Source organism: Chiloscyllium plagiosum, chromosome 2 (assembly GCF_004010195.1).
Source record: "Chiloscyllium plagiosum isolate BGI_BamShark_2017 chromosome 2, ASM401019v2, whole genome shotgun sequence".
In the NCBI taxonomy this organism is placed as follows: Eukaryota; Metazoa; Chordata; class Chondrichthyes; order Orectolobiformes; family Hemiscylliidae; genus Chiloscyllium; species Chiloscyllium plagiosum.
This window is the reverse complement of record NC_057711.1, coordinates 142,511,899-142,524,851: the sequence shown is the minus strand read 5'-3', so window position 1 is coordinate 142,524,851 and position 12,953 is coordinate 142,511,899. Positions and strand designations below refer to the sequence as shown.

Here is a 12,953-nt window from a genome sequence, read left to right as displayed (position 1 = left end):
ATTCCTTTTGTGATGACTCAGTATAGCTGGCTGAAAGCCAACAGTCAGACCTCGGCACAAAAAGATTCCTTTGTACTGTTTCTTCCTCACATGTGCTTTAAAGTAAAAATATGGCCAATCTACTACTTTATCCCCCTCTCTAAATGCTAATTTACAAAATGAAAACCGTGCACAGGTGGTTTAAGTGAGATCCTGGCCTATCTTTGCATAACATTTGAGACAGACGTATAGAGGGAAGTACAGGGTCAGTCCTCAAGGAAGATCCTCTGTTTAGAGCTCACAATAAATGGAAATTGAAAAACTTGCATGTGTCCTTATGGTACTGTGCACAAATTCTTCATATGAGAGTGTCACATAAGAAGCTGGTGGAACAGGATTTGTTCATTTTAATTTTAAGGAACCTATTCAGGAAAAAGAAATATCACCTGAGTTGCAGTTTTCACTCCTGTTGAAGTTACAAATTCCCCAATCTATTCACGATCTTAAAGTAGATACAGACGTGTGTTTCCAAGAATAAAAATGATTCATTTCCTCATATAAAATATCAAGATAACTTGGTGTTTCCTGTTGTACTGACTGCAGAGGGAGGGGAACAAAACAAAGGAATTACCTCGTTAATACCATGATAAATCCCTAGATGATGAGTCAGCTGTTATTCTCCTATAGCCTCGGAGGGTTACTCAAAATTGTTTGTTTCGTTGTCAACATAATGGCCTAGTGGACCCATCTTACAGATCTGTAATTGGTGTTTTTGTTTGTTTCATTTTGTGTCTCAAACCTTCTCAGGAGTTTTGCTTATGCGGTGGTGTGTTACCATGAATCAATTGATTACAATTCCTGCAAAATGATGAGTCTCTGACTTGCACCCTATTACTTTAAGGACCCATCAGCTGTGTGACTGGTCCAGTACACTTAAGTACTGTAGCCTAAGAATTTCATATGTACAGTGTCACAAAGGTGCATTTGTCTAAATTGTTTAAAATTCCTATCATAGTGGCGTTGCTTCATGCATCGAGAAACATTTTTCTGAAGTGAATATTTAGACTCCAGGGCTGTTCTGCCAGGGGATATTGTCTTGCACTTTTTGTAATGGACTTGAACATGCGCCTTCACTTGGCTTGTTATGCCAATCTCCAGAGGTAGAAATTCTGACTAGATACTTTGCATATTGTGCAGAGTAATTTGATAACTGACAGGGTTCCCACCTTTGCCATTGGACTCCAGGTCATGAGGTGCTAATCTCGCATGTCTCAATCAGAACCTCTTGACAAACACTTCTGATTGTATGGTTGCAAATTGTCAACCTACATTAGTCACCAGCTTATGGATTATCAAATCTTGCACAAATAGCTTGGCGTTCTTTCAGAACACCGCGTCAATAAAGTTACTGTTATTTGCATACAAGAAAAAATAACTCTCCTAAATCAGCCTGACCTTTTGACCAAGGCCCAAATACAAACTCCTGTAATAATTCTTGATCCTGAAAACCACAATGAGTCAAATTTTAACACCCCTCAATACATTTATCAAGCTGTTTAGTTATCCTGAACCAATAGAGGTTGTCACTGACTGTGGATACTGTGCCAGTGTTGAATAAACTACTTATTTCTTACACAAAACTCTTGGGTACCATTCGTTCTCTAGTGATGGAGAGGGATAAGTGTGCACTGCAGGGCTAGAGTTATAGCTGGGGGCAGGGAAGTTATGATGTGGTGAGGCATGACTTAGGATGCGTGGCTTGGAAAAGTAGGCTTCAAGGCAAGGGCTTAATTGATATGTGGAGCTTGTTCAAGGAGCAACTATTGAGTGTCCTTGATAAGTATGTACCTGTCAGGCAGGGAGGAAAGGGTCATGTGAGGGAGACGTGGTTTAATAAGGAATTTGCTGGAGATCAGAGCTGAAAAATGTGTTGCTGGAAAAGCATAGCAGGTCAGGCAGCATCAAAGGAGCAGAAGAATTCTTCTTCAAGAGCTTATGCCCGAAGCGTCGATTCTCCTGCTCCTTTGATGCTGCCTGACCTGCTATGCTTTTCCAGCAACACATTTTTCAGCTCTGATCTCCAGCATCTGCAGTCCTCACTTTCTCCTCCTTGGTCTGATAAGGGGCAAGTAACATTCATGCCACACAAATATCAGACTATGACCATCACCAATAAGTCACAATCTAACCACTGCCCCTTGGCATTCAATGGTGTACCATCAATGAATCCCCCACTCCAACTCCAAAACAACTCCAACCACTCCAATCTCCTCATAGCTACAATTCTCCAGCCTTGGCAATACTGTAGTAAATCTCTCTGCACTCTCTCCAGAGCAATTATGTCCTTCCTGTAATGTGGTCAACAAAACTGCACACAATACTCAAGTTGAGGTCTTATACGGACTCATAAGTATCTTATATAGTTTCATCATCTCATCCCTACTTTTGCATTCTATACCTATGCCAATGAAGGACAGCATTCCAAATGCAATCTTTGCAACCTTATCTACCTGTACTGTTCCCTTTAGGGACCTGTGCACTTGCACACCAAGATCTCTCACTCCATCTACCCCTCTCAGTATATTCCTATTGATTGGGCATTCGCTTTTATTGTCTGACCTCCCCAAATGTATTACTTCACACTTGTACACAGATCTTTGAAAGTTGCCACCCAGGTAAATAGTGCGGTGTGGAAGGCATATGGCGTACTGGCTTTTATTGGTAGAGGAATTGAGTACTGAGGTCATGTTGCAGTTGTATAAGACTCTGGTGCGGTTGCATCTGGAGTATTGTGTGCAGTTTTGGTCGCCATACTATAGGAAGGTTGTGGAGGCACTGGAACGGGTGCAGAGGATGTTTACCAGGATGTTGCCTGGTATGGTAGGAAGATTGTATGAGGAAAGGCTGAGGCACTTGGGGTTGTTTTCAATGGTGTAAAGAAGGTTTAGGGGTGACTTGATAGAGGTGTATAAGATGATTAGGGGTTTAGATAGGGTCGACAGTGAGAATCTTTTTCCACGTATGGAGTCAGCTATTACGAGGGGCCATAGCTTTAAATTAAGGGGTGGTAGGTATAGGACAGATGTTAGGGGTAGGTTCTTTACTCAGCGAGTCGTGAGTTCATGGAATGCCCTGCCAGTAGCAATGGTGGACTCTCCCTCTTTATGGGCATTTAAGTGGGCATTGGATAGGCATATGGAGGATAGTGGGCTAGTATAGGTTAGGTGGGCTTGGATCGGCGCAACATCGAGGGCCAAAGGGCCTGTACTGCGCTGTATTCTCCTATGTTCTATGTTCTTTTTGTTTTGAATATTCATCTTAATGGCCAAAGTAAGGGTGGAGGCAGTTGGATACCTCCAGGCTTGCTAAACAACAGTTGCTTCTCAACTAGGTTCCCTCCTTCAGCATGATTTAGGTTGTTGCCAGTGTGAGTATCGAACTGGAAGACATTTGTGATGATTAATTTCTTCCAGTTCACTTGTAAAACAACAAGCATTAATGTTTGACAAGTGTGCTTTCCTCACCGTTTGATAATCCTGTCGTCTTTTCTCTATTGTTTTAGAAGATAATTTCAGGCAAAACCTTTGAAGATTTAACAGGTTGTTTGAAGACTCTTGGACCTTGCTTTATTGGCATGAGAATAATTAGCTTTAAAAAGGCAGCGATTTATTTACATATCCACCTTTTTACCATTATAGTATCCTGAGATAAATTTGAAATGGGTGTGTTTACTGATGCTGAAACCGCAGGGCAATTGTGGTTAATTAGAAATGCATATGAGCACAGTTCTAGAACCATCATATTGTTGCATCATATGCAAAGTGTACACTGCATGTGTGCACAGAACAGATGTGACATTGAAATGCGATTCTTTCTCCCCCTCACCCCCCCACCTGCCAATCAATCTGCTTCCCTTCCCTGTCCTGTCCTCTCCTCTTTCTCTCTCCCCCATTTCTTCTGCTCTCTTTTCCCACCTGATATCTTTTCCTCCCCTGATTTCTTACCCATCAACAACCCGCACCTTTCAGATCTGTCTCTCACCACCACACCACCCCCCTCCTGCCCCACACGCCAACCGTTCCTGATCTTCAGCAAAATGTATGGAATTCAGGTGTACAATTGAAACACTTGATCAAATCTCATTCACTAGCGCATGCATGAGCATCTCCCTAGAGTATGCTGCACATCCAATTTCAAGGCTATGTTTGCTGACACTGAAAAGTACCAATTACGGGTAGCTTATCTCTGCTGTTGATGCTTTTGATTCACCCACAAATGGTTCTGTAGCAGTGCTGCTCCAGGTCCAGATTAAGATGCATCACATTGCAGTGTTAGACCATAAGACATAGGAGCGGAAGGAAGGCCATTCGGCCCATCGAGTCCACTCCGCCATTCCATCATGGCTGATGAGCATTTCAACTCCACTTACCCGCATTCTCCCTTTAGCTGAAACAATTTCCTAGCATCCACCTTTTCCAAGCCATGTATTATTTTGTACGTCTCTATTAAGTCTCTCCTTAATCTTCTAAACTCCAATGAATACAATCCCAGGATCCTAGCCGTTCCTCGTATGTTAGACCTACCATTCCAGGGATCATCCGTGTGAATCTCCGCTGGACACGTTCCAGTGCCAGTATGTCCTTCCTGAGGTGTGGGGACCAAAACTGGACACTGTACTCCAAATGGGGCCTAACCAGAGCTTTATAAAATCTCAGTAGCACAATAGTGCTTTTATATTCCAATCCTCTTGAGGTAAATGCCAACATTGCATTCGCTTTCTTAATCATGGACTCAGCCTGCATGTTTACCTTTAGAGAATCCTCAACTAGCACTCCCAGATCCCTCTGTACTTTGGCTTTATGAATTTTCTCACCGTTTAGAAAGTAATCCATGCTTCTATTCTTTTTTCCAAAGTGCAAGACCTCGTATTTGCTCACATTGAATTCCATCAGCCATTTCCTGGACCACTCCTCCAAACTGTCTAGATCCTTCTGCAGCCTCCCCACTTCCTCAGTACTACCTCAGTGTAGTACAGTGTAGTACCTCAGTACTTTGAGAGTGTAGTAGCCAAGTACAGACAAGTTAGTGAACTCTAATCTTGGAGGCCTTGCATATCAATTTTCCCACAGAATCATTTTGTGTTCGCATATTTAAGCAGATTTGGTATGCCTGGCAGAATTGCTTGCATGATATTGTACGAGTCCAACTAGTTATTGAATTGTTGCTGTGTTTAGTTATGTTGGCTTCTCCAAAACCACTTTATCTTTGGCTGAATGCAAATAAAGCCCTCCTTTCTCCTTGAAATAAATCCAATAAAATAGCTTCTGTGCAAGAAATTCCAGTTTGACAATTTTAGCACCACTCCACAATTATTGTCTTGATATCAATGTTCTAGGTTTTTATTAAAAACATTTAATTATTACTTCAAATTCTCTTCAAACCAACTGTCTAGGATCACGCGCAAAATCACGGTCCTTGCAGTCCTTCCACTAGCTTGTGCACCTTGGAGTCTGGCTGATCCTAAATGTCACATGTCTTCAGTGGTATTGTCCAAAAACCCATTTTTGGCCATCAAACAATGAGTATATTAACACCTTGCAGACATTTGATGCTCTATCCATGGCCTTTTTTTTTGGGGGAGGTTTAAAGTTATAAGCATCGAGCTAGTGTAGCATTCTTAAGAATGTCTACCATTGAATTTGTCCGCAAGGTTGTCATCATTGCAAAAACAAAGATGTTCTGTTTCACTTGACTACTCAAAGTTTGCTTCAGTGTATTCTTTTGAGGCAATTGCACATGACGGTGGGAAATGAAGTGCATCTCTTTCGTTTGAGTAATACTTGTGGGCATCCTGATCAGTTATTGCCCGTTGGTTGATATGGGAAGTGAGGATGGAAAGGCAGGGTTACCACTAAGTCTTAAAAATTGCTGAAAAGCTTCCCACAGCCTAATTTTGGGCAGGAGGTTTTTGCTTATTTGAATTTCCTCCTTGAGGATTTTGAGGATATCATTCCTCAGCACCTGATTGGAAAGCTGAGTCTGCTGGGCCTAGATACCTCCCTTTGTAACTGGATCCTGGATTTGCTGACTGGGAGACCTCAGTTCATCCAGTTTGGGAACAGCGTCTCCAACACCATCGCATTGAGCACGGGAGCCCCCAGGGCTGTGTTCAGTCCATTGCTGTTCACCCTGCAATGCACAGCTCGAATCATATTACATTCGCTGATGATATGACTGTAGTGGGTCTCATTAGCGGGAACAATGAATCAGCAAATAGAGAGGAAATGCAGTGGCTAATGGACTGATGCAGAGCCAACAACCTGTCTCTGAACGTGGACAGAACAGAAGAGGTGGTTGTTGACTTTGGGAGGGCATGGAGCGACCACACTCCGCTGAATGTCGGCTCCCCCATGGAGATCATGAAGAGCACTAAATTTCTTGCCATCCCCCAGTGGAGAATTTCACCTGATCCCTCAACACCAGCTCCACAGCCAAGCAAGCACAGCAGTGTCTCTGCATGCTGAATAGGTTGAGGAAAGCCCACATCCCACCCCCCCCCATTCTCGCCACATTCTACAGAGGGTTCACTGAGAGTTCCATGAGCTGCTGCACAACTGTCTCACTTGGGAATTGCATGGTCTCTGATCATAAGTCCCTACACCACACACTGCATCTGTAGGCCTAACAGCATTGTGGAAGACCATACACATCCCTCACAAACACTCTTCGCTCCTACCACTTGGCAGAAGATAGCAGAGTGTTCGGTGCAAGAGTTTCTTCCCCCGGGCTATCAGGGTCCTTAACACTGTATGATCAGACTCTATTCCATCTGAAACTTTGGTTTAGCAGCGATTCGAAGTCATACAATGTTTTATTAATTATCGTTCTTTTATTGCACTGTAATTTGTACACCACTGTACCTGTTGTCTAGATGTGCCAGGAATTACTGTGCTCTCTTGTGTGTTTTGCACTTTGTCACCCTGTGTATGATTAGAATAGATTCCCTACAATGTGCAAGCAGGCCCTCCAGCCCAACAGGTGCACACCGACCCTCCGAAGAGTAACCCACCCAGACCCATTTCCCTCTGACTAATGCACCAAACACTGTGGGCAATTTAGAATGGCCAATTCACCTGACCTGAACATCTTTGGACTGTGGGAGGAAATTGGAGCATCCAAAGGAAACTAGGGCAAACATGGGGAGAATGCGCAAACTCCAGACAGACAGTCGCCCAAGGCTTGGATCGAACCTGGGTCCCTGACACTGAGGCAGCAGTGCTAACCACTGAGTCACCGTGCCATGTAATTTGTGCTGTCCATGTAGCATCTTGGTCCTGGAGGAACATTGTCTTGTTTTTACTGTATCGGTTGTATATGGTAGAAATGACAAAGCTACTCTTGACTTGTTTTCTTGATATGGTGGCCAAGCAGCTCTGTACAGTTATTAAACAGACAATGCAAGAGCATGGCTGTCCATGAAATTTCTGCAGTCCTAATGCAGTGGTCCAGCTTGAATGAACCAGTGTAACTTCCTGTTACCGACACCCTCTCATTGTCGAGAATCCAAGGTTCATATCTTGGATTTCTAGGAGGACTGCAGATGCTGGAGATTAGAGTCCAGAGTGTGGTGCTGGAAAAGCACAGCAGGTCAGGCAGCATCCGGGGAGCAGAAGAATCGACGTTTCGGGCAAATTCCCTTCATCAGGAGTGACTGAGATTTCTGTTTGTTAGAATGATTCTGCATCAACCTTAACGTAAAAGGAGACTTGCCGGGAGGCATTACTCTTGGTCAGCTGCACTAGTTTCATGTATACAGGCAAGGACTGAAATTTGATTTAGGATGTCTCTCCTCCCCACCAACAGACAAGAACCCTCCACCCCTGTGCACGCATGCAGTCTTTTTTCCTCATTCTGTCTCTTCCACACCCCAGGAAAGTGTGGATATGGCTTCCCAGAATAGTTCCAGGGGTGAGGAAATTCATTTACAAAGTTAGGTTGGGAAACTGAGATTGTTCTCTTTGGAAGAAAAGTTGCAGGAAGTCTCCAAGGAACGCACAAGATTATGACTGGTTTAAGTGTTCTGCTTAGTGAGTGACAGAAGGACTAGAAATATTAAGGTTTTGATCGATGGATGTACTTGAGGTTTTTTTTAACTTAACTGGGAAGGGCAGAACTTGAACAGTAATTGGAGTTGAAAAGGCCGGTGAATGGCGGACGCTGTGGGTATTCTCTGCCTTTTATTCTCTGGCCCTGGGGCTTGGCATATCATGTACTGGGGATAACGGGGCAAAAACTGTCACTGGGAAAACCTAGAGCTCTAATTTCCCTTTCCTGGTTTTTTAGTGACCAGGTATGAACCAGAGTAGATAAAAAGCTCAAACTAATGCAGCACACAACCAACCCATCTAAAAAGTACATCTTACTTCACAATTTGCTCTTTTTACTTTTATTTTTGAATTGAAGCTTGAATGTTATTTATTCGTATAGTATTTTTTGGGTTAGGATATGCAGTTTATGGTGTAATAAATTCAACCAATCTTTCAGATACAATATGTGGCCTTAGATGAAAGACTGCCCACTGACTTACTAAAAAGCCAATTTTAAAACCCACCACATGAATGGCAATGTTTTCCTTTCAATTAGTATGGAATTTCAGAAACATTTAATGACTTTATTTTGAAAACTTTTTCAACTGAATGCACAGTGCCGCACACGTATGATATAGTAGTCAGCTTTACACTTTTTAATAAGTCTGGGTAAGAAACCTAACTCTGGCTTTAACGTTGATTTCTATTGGAAACTATGCTTTGCTTAAAGCCATTTCACTTAAAGCTGTGATTTTCAGGAACGCAAACACAGCTTTAAGTAAGGACTGGCTGTATTCAAGAGTGAGTGTCTGTAAAGATACTTGCTGATCTGTGAGTATATTTAAAATATAATTGTTGTAAACTGTTAGTTTGACTTGGTTGGCAGGAGTTCTCTGCCTCTGAGTCTTCTGCTTCTGCTTTGGTTGTCAGTATCACTGATCAGCATTGTAATCCACCGTTTATGACTGTCTTAACAATGTGATAATAACCATGTAATCTCCTTTTGTGATTTTGAATGAGATTATAAATTGGTCAGTGCACCAGGAACACCTTTTCCATACTCTTTGTCACATAGTGCTAGATGGAGGCAAAATGCTGCTTTATTAAAGTGTGTCACTTGAAGCTCAGAACTTGTTGAAACCATGAGTCCCTTTGGCAACAATTGTAGAAGTGCAGACAATTCATCCTGGTGCTCTGAGCAAAAGTGAATCTCAATTCTAATGAAACGAGGTTAAGTTGTCACATGCTGTTTATGGAGCCTTGCTATGTGTAAATTGGCTGCTGTGTGGTCTATATAACAGTAACTGCACTTCAAAAATAATTATTTGAACTTATTGAAATTCTATTTAATATTACACTGTTTGACCTAATCATTTTGGTTGACATTCATCCCACTGTAATTCAAAGAATAGTAATCCATATGACTCTTCTTCTCATCCTCTTTGTTTCCTTCAACCTGTCTGGTAATGTATTCCACATTCATTCACTGTGAAACACTCTAAAATGTGGCTTGCTCGTTAGTAGACTTTAATCAGTAAAATCAATGTATAACTTTCTTGAACAATTTTTAGTGGGTGTTTTTTATCAAGTGTTCTTTTTCTTCCTGGTCTTTAGGAGAAGAGGCACAATTATTAAGGCTGTCATTAATGCAACTTTTTAGAGGCAAAGCTATTGATACTTATGCAGATTATATTAACAGGTAGGTATTTTTTGTGCACGTTAAATACAAAGGCTGATTGCGAATGCCTAATCAAGCTGTGGCCCAAAACTAGAAGTCTGTGGAATTTTTCATGTGTCTGAAATGTGATGCTTGTTTGGATGAATTAATGTACTTAAATAAATACAATGTATTGTAGTTGAATAGACTAGGCCTTGAAAATCTGTGGCAGTTCCTGTGAACTCTTGCTGCAAGTTTTCTGGAACAGCTCCACACTCAGTCAGGTTTCATATGCACCAAGTCTTGACCTTGATATGTTTTCTGGGAAGGCTTTGGGGTTATCGACTTAAGTGGAAGACTGGATACTGCTGTTCAGTTATGACCTAGTTTAGCAGTGGGGTCTGTACTTAACCTGACTTGACTGTATATGGACTTGATTCAAAACGGAACTGGAAAAATGTTCTATTATAGAATCAGAGAATCCCTATATTGTGGAAAGAGGCCATTTGGCCCATCACATCTGCAATAACTCTCCAACGAGCATCCATCCCAGACCAGACCCCTCCTTATCCCCAAGACCCAATATTTATCATGGCTAGCCCACATGCTGCAGGGCATTTTTTTTAAAGCATGGCCAGTCCACCTAACCTTCACATCTTTGGACTATGGGAGGAAAGCTACGCTGGTGCTGTGAGGCAGGAGTGCTAACCACTGAGCCACCGTATCCAAATATATTGTTTAATTACTTGTATACAAACTCTCAGCAATTTGGTTGGTTTACCAAAATTCTGTTTTGGGCACAGAATCATTGGACAGAAGAATCCACTTTAATGGCTGGGATCTCTGAAACAATGCACCCACACTGGCTCCTGCATGTAGTGGTTCAACTCCTGATCGTGTTCGGTACATGTGTGCTAGGAATGAAGTCTCAGAAAAAGTAGTTGGTATCTCTTTAACAGTGAATTTTCTTCTAAAAGTTTATTTTTCTAAATTACTTTGTTTTATTATTCAGAGTTTGTATAAGGAATCTGAAAGACCTTGCGCTGAGGTAAGAATGCAATTTAATATATCTTGGATAGTCGGTATTTTGGCGGGATTACAAGATGATCCAAACTCTCTGACTAGTTCTTCAACAATCATTTGGACGGCAGAGATCACTTATTTTTGGCAGATTATAATCAAAGGTTATGAATATTTTGGCCGGGGATTCACGTTTCAAACAGCTCTTGGATAATTTCGTTCGGATTTTCTTTATCCAATTCCCTTTTTATTAGCTTTTCTTCAAAGTGGTAAAATCTCCAAATGGTTACACTACTTGGTTTCCAGTTATTTATTCCCCTGTATGTTAACGGTCTGATGAAAATTTCAATTTTTGTTTCCTGTCCATAACACTCCATGCAACTCCATTTCTCCTCTTAACTATATCCTTAATATTTCTTGAATGTCCCTGACTTCTGTAAATCTACATTTCCTTGGTCACCCTTGTTTCTGTGAATTCAGAAGGAAGCATGTGTCAGGTATAGACAGGAGAGATCGAATGAATCCTTAGAGTAGAAAGGCAGTAGGAGTATACTTAAGAGGGAAATCAGGAGGGCAAAAAGGGGACATGAGATAGCTTTGGCAATTAGGGTTAAGGAAAATCCAAAGAGATTTTACAAATACATTAAGGACAAAAGGGTAACCAGGGAGAGAATAGGGCCCGTTAAAGATCAGCAAGGCGGCCTTTGTGTGGAGCCAAAGGAGATGGGGGGAGATACTAAACGGGTATTTGGCATTAGTTTTTACTGTGGAGAAAGACATGGAAGATATAGAACGTAGGAAAATTGATGGTGACATCTTAAAAATATCAAATTACAGAGGAGGAAGTGCTGAATGTCTTGAAACTCATAAAAGTGGATAAATCCTCAGGACCTGATCAGGTGTACCCTAGAACTCTGTGGGAAGCTAGGGAAGTGATTGCTGGGTCCCTTGCTGAGATATTTGTATTATTGATAGTCACAGGTGAAGTGTCGGTAAACTGGAGGTTAGCTAACGTGCCATTATTTAAGAAAGGTGGTAAGGACAAGCCAGGGATTATAGACCGGTAAGTCTGACATCAGTGGTGGGCAAGTTGTTGGAGGGAATCCTGAGGGGCAGGATGTACATGTATTTGGAAAGGCAAGAACTGATTTGGGATAGTCAACATGGCTTTGTGCATGGGAAATCATGTCTCACAAACTTACTTGAGTATTTTGAAGAAGTAACAAAGAGGATAGATGAGGACAGAGCAGTAGACGTGATCTATATGGACTTCATTTAAGGCATTTGACAAGATTCCCCATGGGAGACTGGTTAGCAAGGTTAAATCTCTGGTTTGTTACCCGTGCCACGTGATGGCGAGATAAGGAATAGGGAGAGATGCCAGCTGAACACGTGGCTGTAGGGATGGTGCAGGATGGAGGGTTTCAGGTACATGGATAATTGGGGCTCATTCAGGGGAAGGTGGGACCTCTACAAACAGGATAGTCTTCACTTGAACAAAAGGGGTACTAATATCCTGGGTGGGAAATTTGCTGGCTCTGTTCATGTGGTTTGAACTAGCTCAGCAGGGGGATGGGAACCTGAGGTGTAGTTCCAGTGCACAGGAGGATAAGTGTAGGGAGGGCCTGAACAGAATTTCACGGTCACAGGAATGCGCAAGCAGACAGCAAGCTGGTTTGAAGTGTGCTAGAAGTATCCAAAATAAGGTAGGTGAGCTTGCTGCATGGATAGGTACCTGAGATTTTAATGTTATGGCCATTTCGGTGACATGGATAGAGCAGGATCAGGAATGGATGTTGTAGGTTCCAGTGTTTAGATCTTTCATTAAGAACTTCAGCAAGGCATTTGATAAGGTTCCCCATGGTAGGCTCATTCAGAAGGTCAGGAGGAATGGGATACAGGGGAACTTAGCTGTCTGGATGCAGAATTGGCTGGCCAACAGAAGACAGTGAGTGGTAGTAGAAGGAAAATATTCTGCCTAGAAGTCTGTGGCGAGTGGTGTTCCACAGGGCTCTGTCCTTGGGCCTCTACTGTTTATAATTTTTATTAATGACTGGATGAGGGGATTGAAGGATGGGTCAGCAACTTTGCAGATGACACAAAGGTTGGAGATGTCATTGACAGTATAGAGGGCTGTTGTAGGCTGCAGCAGGACATTGACAGGATGCAGAGATGGACTGAGAGGTGGCAGATGGAGTTCAACCTGGATA

General features: G+C 42.2%; 1 protein-coding gene across 7 annotated transcripts in view; it reads left to right on the top strand.

Moving 5' to 3' along the window:
- Nucleotides 1–12,953, top strand: part of LOC122564829 (beta-amyrin 11-oxidase-like) — a 119,983-nt gene that overhangs the window by 24,436 nt on the left and 82,594 nt on the right. For all 7 annotated transcript variants that reach the window (XR_006316022.1, XM_043720149.1, XM_043720144.1 and 4 more), the window contains 2 exons: nucleotides 9,681–9,765; nucleotides 10,736–10,771. Coding sequence is in view for 6 of the 7 variants with exons in the window: in XM_043720149.1 (XP_043576084.1) it covers nucleotides 9,681–9,765; nucleotides 10,736–10,771 (121 nt within the window). In the remaining variant the exon portion in view is untranslated. The remainder of the gene's footprint in view (nucleotides 1–9,680; nucleotides 9,766–10,735; nucleotides 10,772–12,953) is intronic.